This window comes from Pogoniulus pusillus, chromosome 33 (genome assembly GCF_015220805.1).
Source record: "Pogoniulus pusillus isolate bPogPus1 chromosome 33, bPogPus1.pri, whole genome shotgun sequence".
Taxonomy (NCBI): Eukaryota; Metazoa; Chordata; class Aves; order Piciformes; family Lybiidae; genus Pogoniulus; species Pogoniulus pusillus.
Genome location: NC_087296.1, coordinates 4,489,097 through 4,510,122, shown reverse-complemented (window position 1 = coordinate 4,510,122; position 21,026 = coordinate 4,489,097). Strand labels below are relative to the sequence as shown.

General features: G+C 42.9%; 1 protein-coding gene across 1 annotated transcript in view; it reads right to left on the bottom strand.

Annotated features, from left to right (window-relative positions):
• The window catches only part of FIG4 (FIG4 phosphoinositide 5-phosphatase), a 51,440-nt gene extending 31,705 nt beyond the window's left edge, over nt 1-19,735 (bottom strand). Inside the window, exons 1-7 of the mRNA XM_064170259.1 lie at nt 19,502-19,735; nt 10,627-10,725; nt 9,154-9,277; nt 6,083-6,239; nt 5,248-5,298; nt 3,195-3,343; nt 1,433-1,561 (exon numbers count right to left, since the gene is read on the bottom strand). Coding sequence (XP_064026329.1) covers nt 1,433-1,561; nt 3,195-3,343; nt 5,248-5,298; nt 6,083-6,239; nt 9,154-9,277; nt 10,627-10,725; nt 19,502-19,573 — 781 coding nt within the window. The 5' untranslated portion in view covers nt 19,574-19,735. The remainder of the gene's footprint in view (nt 1-1,432; nt 1,562-3,194; nt 3,344-5,247; nt 5,299-6,082; nt 6,240-9,153; nt 9,278-10,626; nt 10,726-19,501) is intronic.
• Nucleotides 19,736-21,026: the final 1,291 nt, after the last annotated feature.

Here is a 21,026-nt window from a genome sequence, read left to right as displayed (position 1 = left end):
CAGTTAAGTCTCTTCCAAGTAACTGCACTTTCTGAGGTTAACAGCATATTTTTGCATCACTGCTTTTAGCAGTGATGATGCTCAATGTTTAAGTTACTACCACGGATCAATACGCAGAAAGCTATCAGCCAACACTTGTTCCTATGGAGCAAGGTCACTGCTAAATCTTGTGTGCCATGGAGTGTAGAAAAGTAAGAAGTCACACCTACAGAGAGGAGCAGACAGGACATGGGACCCTAAACTGACCACCAAGGGCTTCCAGTCAATGTATGTCAACATTCAGTATAGAACCAAAGGACCACAAGGGTCAAATCCTCTCCTTCAGTGGCCAGCATCCAAGGAGGACTCTGTCCATTCTGCTTTCAATCCCCATCCATGGCTTTCTGAATCCAGTCCCATAATCCAGCTCTGGATCCAGTTCCTGTCTGCTGCTGAGTCCAGTCTGGGATGACCTCCTCAGTGCCTGCCCCCAGCACCAATTGCCATCGGGGGGCTGGGCTCGAACCTGGGTTTGTATATATTTGTATATACTTCATTTTCTACACACTACAAATGGGTTTTCATTTTCTTTTCCAAACCTTAAGTGTCCCTTATTCCCTTTCTCTTGCCCTTAGGGAAGGGAGAGGAGTTAAGAGTGTCTGCCACTCCTTTGGTGGCCAGCCCAGCTCCAGCCCCTGACAAACAGGCACAAGTTTCACCAAGGGCTGCAGGTATTGCCTTTGTGAATAATGGGATCAAAGCCTGGGAGCTTCTATTTTCAGATCAGGTGTATTAGTCACCCTCTAATTATTTGTCTGGAATAGTAGATAAATTTGCAGCTACTTAAGTAGCAACGATTAAAAATCAGAGGCAAACAGCTACAGCTTTTATTTCGAATGAAAACAAACAATCAGAATCACAGGACAGCCATGGTCTGCAGGTCATCAGCAGTTTGGGCTCAGCCAGGACTGCTGACCTGAGCTGCCTCACAGGTGTATCCCAGACCATAAACATCACACTCAGTCTGAAGTGCGAAGTTTGCTGAGGACTGAGTGCCTTCTGCTCTGCCTTCTCATCCCTGGAGGAGCATTGCTTACCATCCCACTCCCAGGGATTGCTTTCCTTTTGGTTGTGACTGCTGTACATTCTCTGTGCTGAGTAAGCCTTTACTTACTTTGCATTGCTCCTGGTATTAGTTTGGCTGTCTCACTAATCTGTTTGCATTTAAATCCACGACTCTACTCTCCTTTTCCCAATCCCTCTTCTCTGCTGGGAGGGCTCATCAAGCAATGTGAGCTACTGCTATAATTTAGTGGGCTAAATGTAGACACCAAGCAAGAACTCTAGAACAGAAAGCATATAACAAAGCATTTCAAAGTATGTTCACTTAAAATAAGTATGTCCACTTTTAAAAGCCTCTAATCCAGCACTTGTTACCCCAGCCAAAGGATACTTGACTGCCCGCAGAACCCGTGAATAATATGTAGCAGCCAGTCACGATGAACTGTGTTTTTCACTGCCTCCAGAAGCTTGCCATTCCACACATACTTTTCATAAGGCTTGCTGCAAATCCCAAACACACCTAGGAAGTTGTTACAGTGAAAATTCGTTAGCAGTTAAGGAAGCTTACCTAAATGATACTGTTTCAAAATCCAGGTCAATGGACTTTTGTTTTGATTATGCCTTGCCTGCAACTCAGCATCTAATTTCCTTGCATCCCTGAAGTTTGCCAGACCCAGATAAATTCAGGCACATGCTGAAGGGCAGCATTTTTGAGGATTCACAGTTCTGTGAATCCTCAACACTGGTTGCCAGTCACTCTAGTATAGGATTTTTTGACACTTTCAGTACTGAAAAGAGATCTCTGCATGGTAGCAGGAGAGGATTTGATAATAAGGAAAATAAATGAAGTTGTGAATTCCCATTACAGCAAAAATACCCTCACAGGAGGACTTTATAGGCTTCTCCAGCTCTGGATCACCTATTAGGCCGTGGAAGATCATGCATAGCCCTGGCTCCCATTACTAAAAGCATGTCAATCCCTTTCTCACATACTTGAGGGTTGTGTTCTTAATTTGCACTGACACCACAAAATGCAGCTACTGTAGACCTGCAAATTAAAATTCAGTTTGTGATCTATCTGGAACCTGAGCCTTTTTCTGTTTAAAAAATCCAGATCAAGATGACAATTGGCACTAAAAGGTGGCAAAGGGAATTGAATTGAGCCTGAATCTTAAAGAGAAGGAACAGGACAAGAACTCCATTACCTAGTTTCTTTCAAATGAAGTTTCTGGCAGTTATATCACAGCATGTCAATGGCAGTAGCCAAATGCTCTGCTGGGGGAGTTGTTTGGGACCACTTTTGCAGCAAAGTATTCATTATGAATCAAAGGCAGCACTCCTAGTTCTGATATTTCACAATTAAAGACAAAAGTGGTCTTATATAAAAGTAAAATATATTAAAAAAAAATATACATAAAAAGAATATATAAAGTATATATAAAGTTATATATATATATCTATAAAGTAAAATATATATAAAAGTAAAAAAAACCAACAACATTAAAATATATTTCTTTAAAATGCATTCAGGGCAATAAAGCATAAAAACCATCAACTTCAACAGAAGGAAATCCAATATTGAGAATGTGAGGGGAAATTTTGTGTGTGTGCACAAGAAATGGAGGGAAAATACTTTTCCTCTTTGATCCTGTTTGACTAACTATCTCTACACTCTTATGAATAGGCTGCATCCAAAGTGAAAGCTGTAGTTCCCAACTGAAACCAATGATTTTTCTTAGACTTCCTGACAGCATCCATCAACTTGATCCTAACTTCACACAATTCCTGTCATCAACAGTTTCCAACACTAAAACAAACCCCCGAGATTGATTAGGATGTAGTCTGTTGTTCCTGCCCCCTCTCTTTGTAATTCATTCCTGTTGGGAGCCTTGCAAGTCACTTGAATAATCAGCTCCTAAAAAAACGTCAGCATGCTCAATTATCTCCCTGAGTTGCAATGTAAATTAACAAAACAATGATTAATCACCTCTAGAAGTTGTATTATTCAGACTCTGCAATGTCTACTTTAAGTGATCTTTTATTAGCTCATGACTGTTATGAGCAATGCAGAAGGGTCAAACACTTCTCAAAAGTAAACTCCAGTGGAAGACATTCTAGGTGACCAATCAAACTGATTGAGTGTATTTGCTTACCACTTCCACCCTGTGTTGAAAGTCCTTCATCTTCAAATATATCAAAACTCTCTTGTCGTGTCTGGGCTGTCTCAGTTTTTAATGTCTCAAGTGGCATTCTCAGGACAGTAAGATTATACTGAAGGGAGTGAGACAGATCATAGCTGTAACTGATAGACAACAGTTATTAGTAACTACAGAGGCACAGGGGGGTTCTGAAAGCCTTTCCCCTCCATCTCTAACTGTATTTAACACAGTGCTGGTTTATCCAATAAAAGAAAGGCTTTCAAACAAGATACATGGATTCTGATCCTGTAATGGCAAAGGATACAAATGATATCAAAAGAAGCTTTACAAACATAGAAGCTGTTTACAGTACAACAGCTGACACTGCATTTCTATTCTTCTTGCAACTGAAATTTGATCTGGATGCCTTTTGAACAAAGTGTATCAACCAACTTAATTCACTGTGTCCCAAGAAGCAGTCCTGAAGATCAAAAATAGCTATTCCACCAAAAAAATCCCTATGTGTCATGTAATTTTTCTGACCCTGAGCCATGAGGATGATATGGGGACTTCAGCATCTCCCCTATGGAGAGAGACTGAGACACCTGAGTTGTTTAGAGTCCTGGGAAGACTGAGAGGGTTCTGACTGATGTCTGTAAGTACCTGAGGAGTGGGTGTCAAGTGGAGGGGGGCAATCTATTTTCAGCAGTGCACAGTAATAAGACAAAGAACAATGGATGCAAACTTGAACATAGAAGGTTTCACCTCAACATGAGGAGAAACTTCTTTACAGTGAGGGTGACAGAGCACTGGAACAGGCTGCCCAGAGAGGTTGTGGAGCCTCCTTTTTCTGGACACTTTCAAAACCCACCTGGATGCATTCCTGCGTGGACTACCCTGGGTGATCCTGCTTTTGACAGGGGAGTTTGACTCTATGATAATCTCTAGAGGTCCCTTCCAACCTCTAACTAACATTCTGTGACCTAAGTATTACTTCCTATCTACTACCTGAATTTAAAACAGACAAAAATTTGGTCCACAAAAACTGTATCAGTTGTCAATATTAAAGATCTAAGATGCAGAATTTGTTACTCTTATGAAACTAGTGGAAAAAACACTTTGTTTATTTAGCAGCTACTGTTTTAAGGTGCATCAGTGCTGCAGTCACAAATTTAAGGACAGGAGAAGCAAACCCTCTGAAATTTATCACTTTCCCAAAGAGAGAACTTCTGCATAACTTGGCAAGGCTGAACAGTCAGTGGAAGCAGTAGCCACTTTTTAGTGGCTTTTTATGATGAAGTCACAGCAACAGTGGACAAGGGAAGGGCAACTGACATCATCTACCTGGACCTGCTCTCCTCAGACCCCATCTGGAGTCCTTTGCACAGTTCTGGAGTCCCCAGCACAAGAAGGACATGGAACTGTTTGAGCCAGTCCAGAGGAGGCCACCAAGATGATCAGAGGGCTGCAGCAGCTCTGCTGTGAGGACAGGTTACAAGAGCTGAGGCTCTTCAGCCTGGAGAAAAGAAAGCTTCGAGAAGACCTTATAGTGGCCTTCCAGTATCTGAAGAGGGTTACAGGAAGGCTGGAAAGGGACTATTAACAAGGTCTTGTAATGACAGGATAAGGAGTAATAGGATGTTCTTTACAGTGAAGCAGGTGAGACACTGTCACAGGTTGGCCAGGGAGGCTGTGGATGCTCCCTCTCTGGGGGTGTTCAAGGCCAGGCTGGATGAGGCCTTGAGCGACCTGTTCTAGTGGGAGGTGTCCCTGCCTATGGCAGGAGGTTGGAACTGGATGATCCTTGAGGTCCCTTCCAACCTAAACCATTCTATGATTCTACCATGTCACTAATAATTCCCTAGACTTTAGCTTCTCAGAACCAAAATTGTGGTCAATTTGTTGAAGGAGAAAGCAGGTGCAGAATACCCAGATGAAAATGCTCAAGCAATGGCTTACTTCCCCAGAATGCCAATCTGAAGATCTCAGGTATCAAAATCCATAAGCAGAACCCTACCACAAGTGTAACTATACATTTTTTTAAAAGGAATTAGTAACTGGTACCTACCTAAAATAGAAGTTGCTAGAAAGGTCCACATTTTGAAAGATTCTCAGGTACCTAGCAAAATAATTCAAGTCCAAAGGAAATTATTTTAAGCAGGTAAATCCCAAGGAGTCATTTGGAGGATCTTAGAAATCAGACCACATGTAAATACATCCCCTTCCTATTTTACTCTACTTTTTTTGACACTAGAATGTCAGCGTTTGGATTAAAAAATCCAAGTTAAACTGTGCAGTGGGTCAGTTAACCATCCTTTACAACAGTCACAAGATTCTACCAGCAGAGTATCATTAAATAATTCACTCAGCACTTTTTTTAAGGGCACAAAAGATCTCTTCAGGTGAGAATAAAATACCAACAAAAGCACAGTACCCCAAACAATACAGACCAGCATTTGCACTCTTTAGCCCTTGTAAGAACAATGATTTGCTACAATACATATTTGCATCCTAGGATCCTTATTTGCTAGGATGCAGCTCTTACATGTAGGTGACACAGAGATGTAGACAGAAAGCTCTAGAAGACTGCAACAGTTCTATTTACTTCACAGGTTAGACAGCACAGAATTTGTGGCCCATTTTTCAGTCTTCCACACTTAATTTATCAACTAAGATAAAATGTCTTGAGTGACATAGTCACAGAAGGGAATCCATGACCAAAACTTCTAGTTGCAGTTCACAGTTGCTTAGAAAATACTCTCTAGAGGTGTTCAAGGCTAGGTTGGGTGAGGCCTTGAGAACCTGGTCTAGAGGAGGTATCCCTATCAATGGCAGAGGAGTCAGAACTAGATGATCTTCAAGGTCCCACCCAACCCAAACCATTCCATGAATGTATTCTTTACCTGGCTTCATCAGGATGAGTGACTCTAACAGAATCATTTGGAATGTAGATCATGTTTGTATCTTCTATTTTATATATTGCATGACCTCCAATGTCTGCCATTTTTCTTCTTTTTGTTATTAACACAATGTAGTAGCCTTCTAAAAACCTGACAAAACCTGTTAAGAGATCATTAAAATGCTATTAGGTGGATGTTTGCCTTGGTTTCATCAAATGTATCTAGTAAAATATGTATCTAGTATCAGAATTGGTTCAAGACTCCATAGGATGGTTGGTTGTTCTTAATGTTGTGTGCAAAATGTGCACGTATAGAGACAAATAGAAAGACACATAGACAAAGTCTTACAGTTCACCTCCAGTAAATGCTAAGTACACAATTTTAACTTTTTCTTCCCCCTTCCTCTGTGCATATTTCTAAAATCATGTTAAAACAATGGAAAAATCAGAGTTAGAACAATGGAAAAATAAAATAAGTTGCTGTCTACTTAGAATAGTCATATCTGCTTTTTATAGGACTCTCATCATTCAAAGCAAGCCATGGTCTAGTTGACTGGATAGGGCTGGGCGATAGGTTGGACTGGATGATCTTGGGGGTCCCTTCCAACCCGTCTGATTCTAAGATTCTATGATAATTAATTAGTTCAGATACCAAAGATTAATTTTCCAGGGGCAAGGAGCAATCCCAATCCCCAATTTTCTTGTCAGATTTATGTATTGTCTATTGGGGAGAGGCATAGAACAGCAAAAGGAGATGAGGTTACTACACCACTTTTAAACTGTCTCTCCTTAACAGCAGGAACTTAAATCACCTACAGCAACACCTCCTCCAAATTAGCCATTCAAAGCATCATTCTTTCTATTTCCTCAGTCAGATACCAACACTTGACCCTGCTAAAGTCCAGAGGGCTAAGGAAGCAGAACAGACAGTGTCTGGCTTATTGCCTATAAAAAGATAAACAGAAATATGTAGCCACCTCAAAACCAAACTTGTTTCTAATACAGTATAGGCAGTGACATAGCAGTACTAAGTTTTAATAACTATAGGCAGTGATATAGCAGTACTTAGTTTTAATAACTAATACATCACATTAATTAGCTCTTGGAGGTAGCTGCTTTGATGGGTTGCTATTTGGAAAGAACCTGAAACTCAGTCACTGCTACACTGTCAACAAATATATTAAGGGGAAGAGGGGGGAGCATGTGTGGAACCCTCACAATTTTTTCACTTGTATACTCAGTTCTTTGAGCTTTGCATGATAAATTAAAGAAGGATGAGCAAAGCACACGTTTTCCTCCCTGGCACAGCTGGAGGCTGCAATGTGATTGAACAAACTGCAATCTTCTCTTCTGCCTTATTAGCCCCCCTTGGAAAAATGCTCTCACCTGCACAAGGACAAGAGACCCTGCTGACAATAAGAAATAAAGCCTGCCATTTGAGGCAGCCAGATTATTGAATTGCAGTTGTTAAAAGGCAGTCAAAGTTCTTCCTGCATCCTCCAGGTCCTGAATTCACTTACGTGAACAGTCTTTATCCTTTGAATTTCACCCAATATTATAGCAAAGGCTGATTAAGTAACTCAGCCTTTCCTCCTGCCTGGTCCTCTCCATCCAAAATTAATGAAATAACCAGAGAACAGAACAAAGCCCTACAAAAGAAAGCCAAGACTCTAGAAAAGATAGGCCCTGCCCTCCTGAGCTGAGCCAGGAGGCAGAAATAAAGGACCAGCTGCATTCTCTCAAATGACATGTTAATATAGATGGGACCGAGATAGAAGACACTAAAACATAGCCTATAAAAGTGCAAGGATAATTAGAAGATCACTAAGCATGTGAATTCTTTAAAGAAAATATCTTTAGAAGTAGTATTCCATGTCTGATAACCAATGCATTTGTCCAGCTATGGGAGAGAAACTCACCTGCTATGAAGACTGCATATAGAGAAACACAAAACTGGGAAGCAAAATTTTCACTGAGCACAATCACTTTCCAACCTAATATATTAGCACATATTTGAGGTCACTTCCAGCCCCTGATATTCTATGATATTTACAGAGTGAGCACTGATGGTTTGTGCAAAAAAAACCCAAACCACAATGCTGCAAGACTGTTGGAAGCTTCTTTATGTTGTTAATATTACTAAATTAACAAGGATCATCAAATTCATCAGAGGGATTTGTGAGAAATGGATCCATTGATAGGTTCCAGCAGAGACAAAAATAATATAGAAGAAAGTTTGCTTGATTTGCCACTTTACATTAGAATACCAATAATGTTTTCTTATCTTTCAGTTATTATACAAAAATCAGGAGCATCTTTCAAAGGAACTGCATTCTCAGCTCTCTCTGCAGCTCTGGATTTAGCTATCCATGTCTATATTGATGCAAACAAAGCACAAAATATTCTTGGGGCTCTTAGAGCACACACTACCATTTACTTTGGAGACAGGACCCATCAATATATTGACCTCAGTATTTGACAACAGGCAGGAAAGTAGAGACTTTCAGATGAAGTTGGAAGCTCTTAAATTCTTGAAGCAGTTCTCCAGGCTTATGGACAGCTGATCAGCATTTTAAAATTCAGTCCCTGTATTAGTCAGCTACATTTGTTCAAACATGAAAAAGAAAGGCTTTAATATGTCACTGCAAAATGTTAATCAAAAAGAAAATGAAGTCATCTTTCTGAGTAGTGTGTGATGAAGAAATAACACTTAATAAAGGATGTTATTCTCTTTAAAAACACATCCTGTAAGCTTTGGAATTCAGGAGGCCAAGTTCCATGTGATTTGCATCCTACAATCAGCTGAGTTTGGTCAGATCTTTAATCAAGCATGTAGAATTCGCCTACTTCCTAGATCCCTCTCTTAGTGACAAAGAAAAGCACACCTCTCACCTTTGTACTGGCCACCTCTTTTCACTAAACACACAACAACTAACTTATTGTTGAGAATGAAATTTCTCAGTCCTCATTAGTTGTAAAAAAATGAAATCATGTGGAGAAAGATAAGCAGCATGACACAGTAAGCCTCACTGTTCTAAGCAATAAAAGGCTTTCTAAACCAAGCCAAACACTTACCTACTACACCAAAAGCAGAGACAGCTCGAGATAGCCCAGAGGAGCCCTTCTGCCCAAGCTTTGTCCTGTTTCCCAGGTCTAAACGGCCAAGAAGCTCCCTCACCTCTTGCTGCGTATACACATGCTTGGAAAGAAAAAATCACCCAAGTTACTGCTAAATGTCAGAGAATAGCACAGCTTATTCAGTACACAGTAAACCAAACCTCTTCTCTAAACCCTCTGTCACCTCTTTCACTGCTACTAACAAGTACCACATGTCTTTATGCACAAGATTCACTGTTCACTGTAAAGGAACCAGTTGTGATCTTGTTTCAGTTCAAACACTTCTAAATCTCAAGTCTTAAGATGTTAAACCATTAAGTTCCTGGAAAGGTATCAAGTTTTAGTCTATTTTGTACCTCAGAACTCCTGTTGCTGCAGTTGATTTTGCTTCAGATATACCAGAAACACTACAAATCTGGCTAGATAGTAACAAAATGTATTTAGCATTCAGAACATGTGAAATTTATTGGGAGCACATATGGAATAAATGGAAAAACTTGGGGAAATTTCATTGAAGTGAATGTGGTGCTTGGAGATCTTGTGCCCCTCCCATGTTGTCACTAGCCATGTCCATGCTACTAGTGACACGGGAGGAGAGGTTGAGAGTTGATGTTCATTAGCTTGCTGAAAAAAAGCTCAGAGGGGATCTTATCAATGTGGATAAATACTTGGTGGAAAGAGATAAGTAAGTCTGAGGCAGGCTCTTTTCAGACAAAGGACAAGAGGAAATGGAAAGCAGCTGAAATACAAGATCTCACTGCTGTCTACAGTTACCTGAAAAGAGATTGTGGAGAGGCTGCTGCTAGGCTCTTCTCACAGGTCATTGGAGACTGAACAAGGGGGAATGGCCTCAAGCTGAGACTGGGGAGGTTTAGATTGGATGTTAGGAAAGTTTTTCATGGAGAGAGTGGTCAGGCACTGGAATGAGCTGCCCAGGGAGGTGGTGGAGTCACCCACCCTGGATGTGTTTTAGGGTGGTTTGGATGTGGTGCTTAGGCCGATGGTTTAAGGTGAATCTTGTAGCGTAGGGTTCTAGGTTGGACTTGGTGATCCTGAAGGGCTTTGCCAACCTGCATGTTTCTGTGATTCTGTGAAATTCTACCTGAACACAGGAAAAAGCTTTTTTACTCTGAGGATGACTGAACACTGGAACAAGCTACCCAGTTGAGGAGTCTCCTTCCACATTCAAAAGGCAGCTGGGCATGGCCCTGAGCAACCTAATCTAGATGACATTGCTCAAAGCAGCAGGGTAGGACTAGACCATCTCGATAGGTCCCCTCCCAAGCTCATTTGCTACATGACCCCATGATTCTGCAACATGACGCTGTTGAAACAGATTCCATGTGTAGTACTGAAACCCAGTTCAATCTAGACAGCATTATTTGGAGCAACTGAAGAACTCCCCACCACTGCCAGTAGAGAGGCACTCACCTTATCATCAATTATAACCAAATCCTTGGGTTCAGTGCGGTCTATTTTCAAAACACGGTACTTGGTCTCTGCAGGGTTGCTTCCAACAAGGAAATAACGCTACAGGAAGGGAAAAAGGGAGTCTGAGTATTATACTGTGGTGGGGTTAAAACTACCCCCCAAAACAAAATCACCAGGTGAGCTCAGAAGGCTTGGAAGCAAATGAAGCTATCTATTTAGAGCAAGCTGAAAATCTAAAAGCACAGAATCATAGAATGGTTTAGGTTGGAAGGGACCTCAAAGATCATCCAGTTCCAACCCCCTGCCATAGGGGGCTGCAGAGGATCTTTTCATAAGGGTGTCTAGAGACAGGACAAGGAGGAATGGTTTGAAGCTGAGGGAGAGTCAGTTTAGACTGGATCTTAGGAAGAAGTTCTTCGGGACAAGGGTGGTGAGACTGTGGAATAGGCTGCTCAGGGAGGCTGCGGATGCTTCCTCCCTGGGGGTGTTCAAGGACAGGCTAGATGAAGCCTTGAGCAGCTGAGTTGAGAGTTGTGCCTGCTCATGGTGGAGAGGTTGGAGTACATGATGGACAGGCTCTCCTCACCTGCTCCCTATGACAGGACAAGGAGCAATGGATATGAGCAGCAGCACAGGAGGTTCCACCTCAACACAAGGGCCACAGAGCACTGGAACAGGCTCCCCAGGGAGGCTGTGTAGTCTCCTTCTCTGTAGACTTTCAAGGCCTGTCCGGATGTGTTCCTGTGTGACCTGAGCTAGATTGTATGGTCCTGCTCTGGCAGGGGGGTTGGACTCGATGATCTCTTTGGGTCCCTTCCAACCCCTGGATCTGTGATCCTGTGATCTCTGAGGTCCCTTCCAACCTTAGCCATTCTATGATTTAGTTCTCATTTAAAATATGAAAGACCATAAGATATAATGTGTCCATTTCTCATGTAAAGGAATCAAACTATAATTAGAGGAACCAGCAGCAAGCACAGGCTGCAGGACTGACTTGCTATAAGCAGCTTTCATTTTACTACCTCATTTAATCGGTGAGGTACTACCACACAGCAAGGTGCAACTCATTAATAATGCTCAGCCTAGTAGGAAAGCATGGCAAATTCACGTGGATCTATGCAGCCAGCTCTTCACCTTAAAAGTCACATGGATTTAAGACATGGGAGAGGAAATCAGTAACACCATCCAGACAAACTTCAGAATTGCATGATTTATACCAATTAGATGTTAATAAACATCTTTCCTGGCAGAATATTTAAGGTGAAAGAAGAACTTAAAAGACCTCTCCAGTTTCTTTGAAATCAAGAAAGCATCTGGGTAGTCAGTAAGCTCTTAAAAAGGCAAAAAAAAAAAAACACTTCAATTTTTGAGCTAGAAAAGGAAACACCAAGAATTCTTAAGTCCACCGTGCACACTGACATTCCACTGCTTACTGTGTGGCACATTTTGCTATTTACTCCTACATGATGGCTCAAGAAGGCTCTTCAAAGCCATGCCATCAAGCACTCCCTCACTGAAGCCTCTGAGGCAGTGCTTTGGCACAGGAAACTGTTCCCTACTGGTTTTCAGCAGTGATGTGATGCTTTGCAGCATCCACGCTCCCCAGCCTGCTCCTCCTCAAAGTACCCTCTGCAGGAGATGATATAAGAACTAACAATGCGAAAATTAAACCTAAAAAAACTCAAGGCATTTCAGCACTAACTGCTACTGCTACCTAATTTATGCATTTAATGAATAAATAAATGTCTTCCTGGATGATATGGAACACAAATAAAATCAAATCAGTGACATGTACCACAATTAAATTTGCCATTGCAGAAAGAACAAAGCAAAATACCAAATCAACACAACATTGAGCATGTAACATCAAGGAAATCAATTTCTGAGGCTGCAATGTAATTGTAACATTAATCAAATCTGAAATGCATTGTAGTGTTCACATCTATTTTGATTATTAGAAGTCATTACAGTAAAATAAATGAGGAGCAACAGGTAAGATACAGAAACCTATCTGGGAATTTCTATCTTCATTCTCTTATTCCATTTGTTACTAAATTGAACTGAATATATTGAAGCATTTTTCAAATGCCTCAAACAGTTTTACTCCACAGCAAAGCCACTGCATGGAGATAAATGGAAAGCCTTGACCAACAAAGTATTTCTCTACACAACAGTATACAAGGACAAACAGTGCAGAATTCCTCATATACTACTCTTCCTAAGTGGTTCAACCATCACTTGAGATGAAACACACTGCTTGCAGGTTCAATCTGCCCTTGGCCTTTGCTGAAACCTGTTATCAAGTGCACTTTGCCAACCATAGCAGTGCACCAAGCAGCTATGAGATCTGGACTTGCACAATTATCACTAAGCAACCACGACACAGGAAGGATCATTACTCACTTCCATATGGGACTGACTTGTATCCAAGTCAATCTAATTGAAAAGCTTTACACCTCTCTTATGAATCTTTTGATTTGCTGTGTTAGTTTGAAGCTAGCTGGAATATTTCAGTGAGAACAATTAGATTATAGGCTCTGAAAAGGAAACAATGGTGGTATCTGCTTCACTCATAGGCTTGCTGAGATGTATAAAAACAAGAACATAAATATAGATAACACAGTTGATCTCCTGCTCTGGCTGCCTGCACTTTTCTCCCTAACCTGCTGTATAACTAATCCTTCTGCTTTATAACCCTCCAAGTTGATTCTCCAAACTCACCTTGAACATAAGGCAAAGTCTGGGATAAGGTAGAGGGATGGAAAGGAGGTGGAAGGGTGGTTGGAAGCCCCTGCAGGGACCCTGGTTTCTGGGAGGGCTGTTGTGTTTCTGTATTACCTTTTTAACTGAATGTAGCTGTATATATTGTAAATACCTGCCTGGATATTGTGCTAAGCTGTAAATATAAAGCTTCATTCTAATTTCTAGCTCGGCTGAGTCTAGTCTGGAGGATCTTCTTGGAGGGGGGTGGGGCAGGTAACAGCCAAACCATCACATTTGCCCACACCAATAAACATAGCTTCTTCTGAAAGGAGTCTAAACAACATGCCCAGGTCCCTCCCTTAAAGATGCTGCTCTGCAGCACATCGTCCCAGGTTAGGGTTGATGCCTCCCCCAGTAGAATAAACTCACCACAACATGGATTTTTTTTTTTGAAAGTCAGGGAAAAATGAAACTGTATTTCTTATAGTTTACATGTAACAGTATAAGGAGAAACAAACTACTAGAGAAATATAATAACCTTAATGAAGATGGGGAAAGGGTCAAGCGGTGGCGAAGCAGCAAAGCAGCAGCAGCCAAAACAGTAGTGGAGAAACATAGCAGCAGGTGCAGCTGAAGCAGCAGAAGCCAGCAAGGGGAAGGTCCAAGCTGTGCTTCTAGACATAAAGCTCCTGATGCTCCAACGAAATGATACTAACTTATCCATTGTTGCCATTATATGGCCTATCCCTAGAATGTTCACCTCTCCCCTATGTCTGAGCTAGAAATCTAGCTCAAACAGCCACACAAGTGGAGTGCCCCCAGTACAGGAAAGCACTTCTGTGCCAGTCATACTTTCTGTCAGCCTAAAGAAACATGATGGGTTGCCAGATGAGAAACTTTGATGTGAACACTGACTTTGCATCAGCACATCATTCCCTCTCTGCTTTAATTTATGCTTCACTGGGCAGTGCAATGGTAGCTGTCACCTGACATCAAACCTTTGCAACAGGCAGAAAGCTATGCAAAAAAAAGCCTCTTCCTCAAAATCTTCCGGTACTTTTAACCTGTACAGAACTTGACTGTGGATCAGAAACCTTCCAAGATGTTAAACAGAGTTTAAAAAGGATACAGGTGCAGCTTTTTTTCAATACTACACTGAAGAATGGAGGAAAAATAATTACACCTGGATATGAGATATAGGGGGGAAAAAACTCCACTATGTTCATTCTTTCTATAGGACCTGCAGCAACTCTGGGGCTGTTTTTCATCTCTCCTAGAAAGTGGTAAAATGACATGAACAAAAGGGATGATAAAGGGCGAAGAGAAGTACCTGAAAAATAGCAAAAATTCAGCTGGCATGCTGGCTGCTTCCTGGAATCTGTTGAAACTTCCAAAGAAGCTTTTTCAACACCAGAAATGTTAAGGACTCACCCTGCCAAGCACCACTTGCAGGGCATGTAGGAGTAACCACCCACTCAGCATCCTACAGCTGCAGCATTCTGCAATTCCCATTTGTCTCAGCATGACCAAAGCCTTTTGATCCCTAACAGGAAGCTGTTCAAGGCAGGATTGGACGTGGCACTTGGTGCCATGGTCTAGCCTTGAGCTCTGTGGTAAACGGTTGGACTTGATGATCTATGAGGTCTCTTCCAACCTTGGTGATACTGTGACTTTGCTCTTGTTGCTCCTTGAGAGGTTCCTCAGGATTCTTCCTTCGAATTTTCAGCTAAATCTACTAATCATCAATCTATAAATTTTCCTTTAGCCAAATACTTCTCCACTCTTTGTCATCTATTCTGCTGGAATGCTCTCAGAAACTGAAGTAACTGGATGCCATTTCAGCAATGACCTCAACAGACTCAAGAAATCTTACTATCTCCTTGCTTCTCCCAAGACATCTGTTACCTCACTGGACCTCTTCCTGCTTCAATTCTTATTTCTTAAGTTAATATGGACAGAAAATGTACACAATATACTACACAAGGTCCTATTATGGAACTGCATCAGTATTTCTCATCAATGACCGTGCCACAAAAGACCACATCTGCCTTTTTCAGAGCTGTATTTCAGCAGCAGCTCAACTTCTCACCCCTTCTGCAGATACAGCACCCCCAGATCCTCCTCCTTCTCCTCCTGCTACTTCTGATCTGATAAACACTCAATGAACTTCTCCTGGTGCACAAATCTTCACAGCATATTGTTCTATTTCAAATTATTTCTTTTATCTACTCTTCAAGCTCATCATCATCATTTCTTGCTATCTTCTGCTCTGATTATCCTAATTATTTGCAACATTTCAAAACTCTAATCAGAGCTGACCCACATTCAGGGTTAAGAAAGTTACTGAAAGTGACGAAGTCATAAAACCATTACCTGGAAAAAAATCAGCCTTATGAGGTGATTCTTTATTCACTCCACACTAACTTCTCTACTAACCTTCCTCCTTCCATTAGCAGAACCAGAGGTTTCCTTTGTAGTGCTGCACCCCCATAAAGGATTTGCTTTAAATACATAAGGGCCATCTAATTTTCAGATGAATATGTGCAAAACAACCATGCTAATGTGACAGCAACTTTGTAAGTCTAGACTTCATTTCATGTAATTTACCTCAATTTTCAATTACTTTCCTACAGAAGGAGCTCAGAATGGATTAAATATCCCATCTGTCACGTTACTGTCACAGCACTACCTTTGACTTAACAGCCTGAAAATATTTACAGCCACTCCACTTTTAGTATGCCTACATCTTCAAATTTGCATATTGAATATATTTAATTTTATTCCTACTCCAACACTGATTGTTTCCTTTTTCAGAAGCTCACTTTTGCTCCTCCTTTTATCTTCATCCCTCATTCAGTATATTTATACTAATAAATTCTTTCTTTATACAAGGGAAAATGCTCATAATGTAAATTCTCTATACAAGGGAAGATGCTCATAATGTAAATTCTTTATACAAGGGAAAATGTTCATAAAGTAAATTCTTACTTTAAACAAGGAAAAAATATTAATTGATTTTTAGGTCCATAACAAACATTGCTTTGAAAAAAAAAACAGTATAAAATGCCTATTTTTCTTCATCCTCTGTTACATTTAAGCTGTGATCATTTCTCCACAAGTCTCTCCTCATTGGTGCATGCAGAAAAGTAGATTAACAAAACCCTCAAATCTGTAAGAGTATCCTGTTGATCTAGTGACTATCTGATGAAACCCAGGGCAACAGAAATAAAACTTGTGTCACCAAACTAACTTAGGTAGATATTTGAGGGCACATCTCTCGCATTCAGTGTGGTGCTGCCTCTCTTGAACCTTAGTTCTGTTTTGCCTGCATAGCACAGAGCCTTCAAAACCTGCGGTGTCCAAATCACTGCTCTTGCACCAAGGATCTGCCATATCCATGAAGAATCTCAAATCCCACATACATTCCTCGGTTTTGTTGCCCATATATCTGGCAGTATACAGAGACATTTCAATCATAAACAGCACTTTCCTGAGCTTCACAAAACTCCTTCTCCTTTCCCTTCTCCATCCCCTGCTCCCTTATGGCATCCACCATTCCTGGAATACCACTTCAGAGTGAATAGGACAGTCAACCAAGAGGACTTGTCTTCTGCTGATGAAAGTTAATTCCAGAGAGATCAAGCTTCACAGCCACTGATAGTTAATGACTGCCTAGTAGATTGTTCACTAATTCCAACATTTTTAAGTGTGTCAGGTAACCACCTATAGAAATTGGTGCACTTCACAACTCAGTAAAGCTTCTGCAGCTTTTTCTGTGCAATCATCTTCTACATTAATGCTTCGCCCATTTGACCACAACCTAGCTTCAGGGAATCTTAGTTTTTGTTAAATAGTTCAAATTATTTGTAGGAAAAAAACCAACCCATGCCATAACAAACAAAAACCTCAACCACCCAAAGAACTCAAGCAAGCAAACAAACAGAAGCAAATCAAAAGAAATCTACATAGTTTTCCCAGGGGAATAGGGCAGGAAAATCTAGAGGTAATTATGCTAGTCACATTGCTTAATAAGCTTGTGCAAGTCATTTGGATACTGTGGAGATGGAGAACGTAGACGAACCTGATTAGAATAAAACAATATTAATTAAGCCTGGTAATATCCTGAAAGATAAGCAAGTGATATGCTTTTAGAGAGGTGGCACAAATTGACTTGCTCAATGTCACACCACCTCAGGGGAATGACAATTGCCAAAGAAGCCACAGCTTTCAGGTGGGCTTCATTTGGTGGACAGAGAAAAGTCTCATCTTCTCCTGAAGAAGAAAGGAAAACATCTTTTGCTTCCTGATCTTTTTATTGCTCCTTAAATATCTTCACTGCCCTCTGCTGTGCATTTCAGCAGTAAAGAGATGCATAAAGTAAAAGAGAATTGGCATTGATACGAATACAATTGCTTCAGTTCATTATTCTGACTACTTCTAAACAAGCCTTCAACTTTCCTGGACAAACAGGAGATACAATTCACATCTCCATGGCATTTACTGACCCAAAGCATCTGTGGAAAAGGTATGTCTCATTAACTACCCCAAACATTAACAGAAAATACAAAATTTTGCTCCCTATTGCTTCAGTCAACACTGTGAATTCAGCTCTCCTCAATCCCTAGGAGACTTTCTTGTTTGACTTCAATATTACTACCAGAGCCTCTCCTGTTTGACTCAAATGATGCTACTGCATTCTTTACTCAAAAGATAACAACAAAAAAAAATCATCTACCCTAAACTATTTCCACTTTCTCACTTAAGGGTGTAAGTTACAGTATAAGAGGTTCCACCTCAACACAAGGGGGAACTCCTTTACTGTAAGGGTCCCAGAGCACTGGCACAGGCTCCCCAGAGAGGTTGTGGAGTCTCCTTCTCTGGAGACTTTCAGGGCCTGCCTGGATGTGTTCCTCTGTGATCTCTGCTAGATTGTGTGGTTCTGCTCTGGCAGGTGGTTTGGACTTGATCATCTCCTTGGGTCCCTTCCAACCTTGCCATCTCTTCCTGCTTTAACAGAGAGGTTTTACAGGAATAAGCAGTATGACGAGTGTGAATGCCATGACTTCTGCCGCTGCTGACAAGTCATCACTTGCACACTCAAGGTTTCACACAAGGGATCTCAGGATACTTCTGTGCTACCTTACAGCTGACACAAGTCTGGATCCTACATGCTTATGTTGTATCTAGCATGTGTGTGGCCTTAGGGAAATCAGAAGAGTAACAATCAGGAAAAAGCTATTCAATGTTATGACTGGGTGATGCTGCCTGCGTACCAGTGACTACCTGTCACAGCTGGAGGCTGCGTGATTGTCACATTTTATGCATGAGGGCTACCTCGAGGAGAAGTAAGAACTTTGCCAGCTGCCTGCTGTGACACTGAATCAGCAGCAATTTTCCCTTTTAAATTCTCTGTGACCTTATCGAGTGGTCCCTAAGCACCACATAGAATCACAGAATGGTTTAGGTTGGAAGGGACCTCAAAGATCATCCAGTTCTGACCCCACGCCATAGGCAGGGACACCTCCCACTAGAACAGGTCACTCAAGACCTCATCCAACCTGACCTTGAACACACATCCACACATCTCTTACATATCTCCAGAGATGGCAACTCTACCACTGTCCTGGGCAGCCTGGTTCACCACTTGACAACCCCTTCAGCAAAGAAATCTTTCATATCACCCAACCTAAATCTCCTCTGGTACAACCCGAGGACATTTCTTCTTGTCCTAGGAAGATGAGACCAGCACCCTCCTCACTCCAACCTCCTCTGAGACAGCTGTAGGGTGATGAAGTCTCTCCTCAGCCTCCTTTTCTCCAGCTGCCTCAACTGCTGCTCACCAGACCTGTTCTCCAGACCCCTCACCAGCTTCATTGCCTTTCTCTGCACACACTGCAGCATCTCAGTGCCGAAGTGCTGTACGCTAACAAGAATTTTACCTTGTTCGTAGGTTTTGGATGCGTGACCAAAAAAAGCAACCCACAACAAAAGAACAGAAAGGTGAGGAACTTCTGACAAGCCTCCGGCTAGCCCAGGCAGCAGCACCGAGCGGGGCCGACCCAGCATGACAGGAGCTCAGGGACATCTCCCGCTGTGCCCCCGGCGCGGGGGCCGTCAGACGGGACTCCGGGGCTCCTCCCCGCTCCCCGGTGGCGGTGCAGATGTTACTTACAGCCCTGGTCTCGTACAGCACCAGCTTCTGTACTGAGCTGATCATGGGGGCGGCGGCAGCGGCCGCAGGCATGACGGCCGCGAGGGGCCCGAGCCTTGTCACGGCCCCAAAGCACGAAGGCGACAAGGCGGCAGGGGCCTGCCCGTCAGTGGCTGAAGAAAAAGCCGAGCTCCTGCCGCAGGCGAGGTACAGGACCGATCGGGGAGCGGGAATCGGCCCCGAGCGCCCAGCGGCGGGCCGGGGGAAGGCGGAAGTGGCGGCTCGCAGCGCGCAGGCGCCACACGGCGCCCGGGCGGCACCGCGGGGCGGGGAGCGGCCTCCCGCCACAGCGCGCCTGCTGGCCCGGCAGCGGCCGCTCGCCGCAGCCGTTGCTGCTCGTACCGGCCCTGCTCGGTACGGGGTCCGCCCTGGGATCAGTTCCGAAGCCCCGTCCCCTGCCCACCCCGCCCTGCTGCTTGCAGGTACCCCCGCGGCGCATCCCTCTGTGGGGTGGAGGGAGTTTCCTCCTGCATCCTCCTCCCGAGGAGGCGGGCGAAGGGAAGCGGGGTGGTGCTCTGCGGTAGCCCAGGTTACGGGAATACACAAGCGGGCTGTGGGCAGCCTGTGTGCCCTCGCTAGTTTCCCTGCTTCCGAGCTTCGCACCGCGTAAGTCTCCCTACGCCACGCTCCTGTCCTTCAGGGTCGCCGGCCGAGGGGGAACGTCCGTGTGGGAGTGCTGGAGGGGTACGGGGGGCGCTAGGCCCCAGCAGGCTTTCAGTCGAGGCGAGTGGCCTGAGTTATTCGTTTGTCTGAGGTGGGTTTCCTCATCAGGAAACCGCTCTTCAAAGGTTTGGGAAGGAGCCAAATAAAGCGGTGAAGTGCAGCCAGTGAGTTCCCACGAGAGAACCTCAGGGTTGGTTGGTGTGTGGTGGGTTTTTCAGTACTAAAACGCTGTCCCGTGTCGTTCACAAGGCTCTGTTTTGAAAGCATGAGACTGTTTCAAGGTGGTGTTTCAAAACAAGCAATTTCAGCTTTTTCAGCCCGAAAGTTTTTCACTTAAACATTACTGAGGTGGGCAGGGGCCCTTGAGGCATAGGCAGCCCTCTAAAGATTTGAAGTCAGGGGTTTGAGTTGCCTTCTTCAAACAAGATCTCAAGCTCTATTTGTTTGAAAGGACCACCCAAATTTTGCTCCAGCTTGCCTTAATCAGAAACTTCTTCCAGTCTCAGCTTTGCTGCATAGCACTGGATGTGCAATCTCCTGAGTCCTGGATGAGCTGGGGTTTATGAGAGGATTACAGAACACACAGAATCAGAATTGTCAGGGCTGGAAGGTCCAAGAGCATCCAGTTCCAACCCCCTTGCCATGAACCATGATTTAGTTCTGCAAAGCTTTATTCCTGTACCCACCTGTATAGAATCATAGAATCAACAAGGTTGGAAGAGACCTCCAAGATCATCCAATCCAACCTAGCACCCAGCCCTAGCCAATCAAGCAGACCATGGCACTAAGTGCCTCATCCAGGCTTTGCTTGAAGACCTCCAGG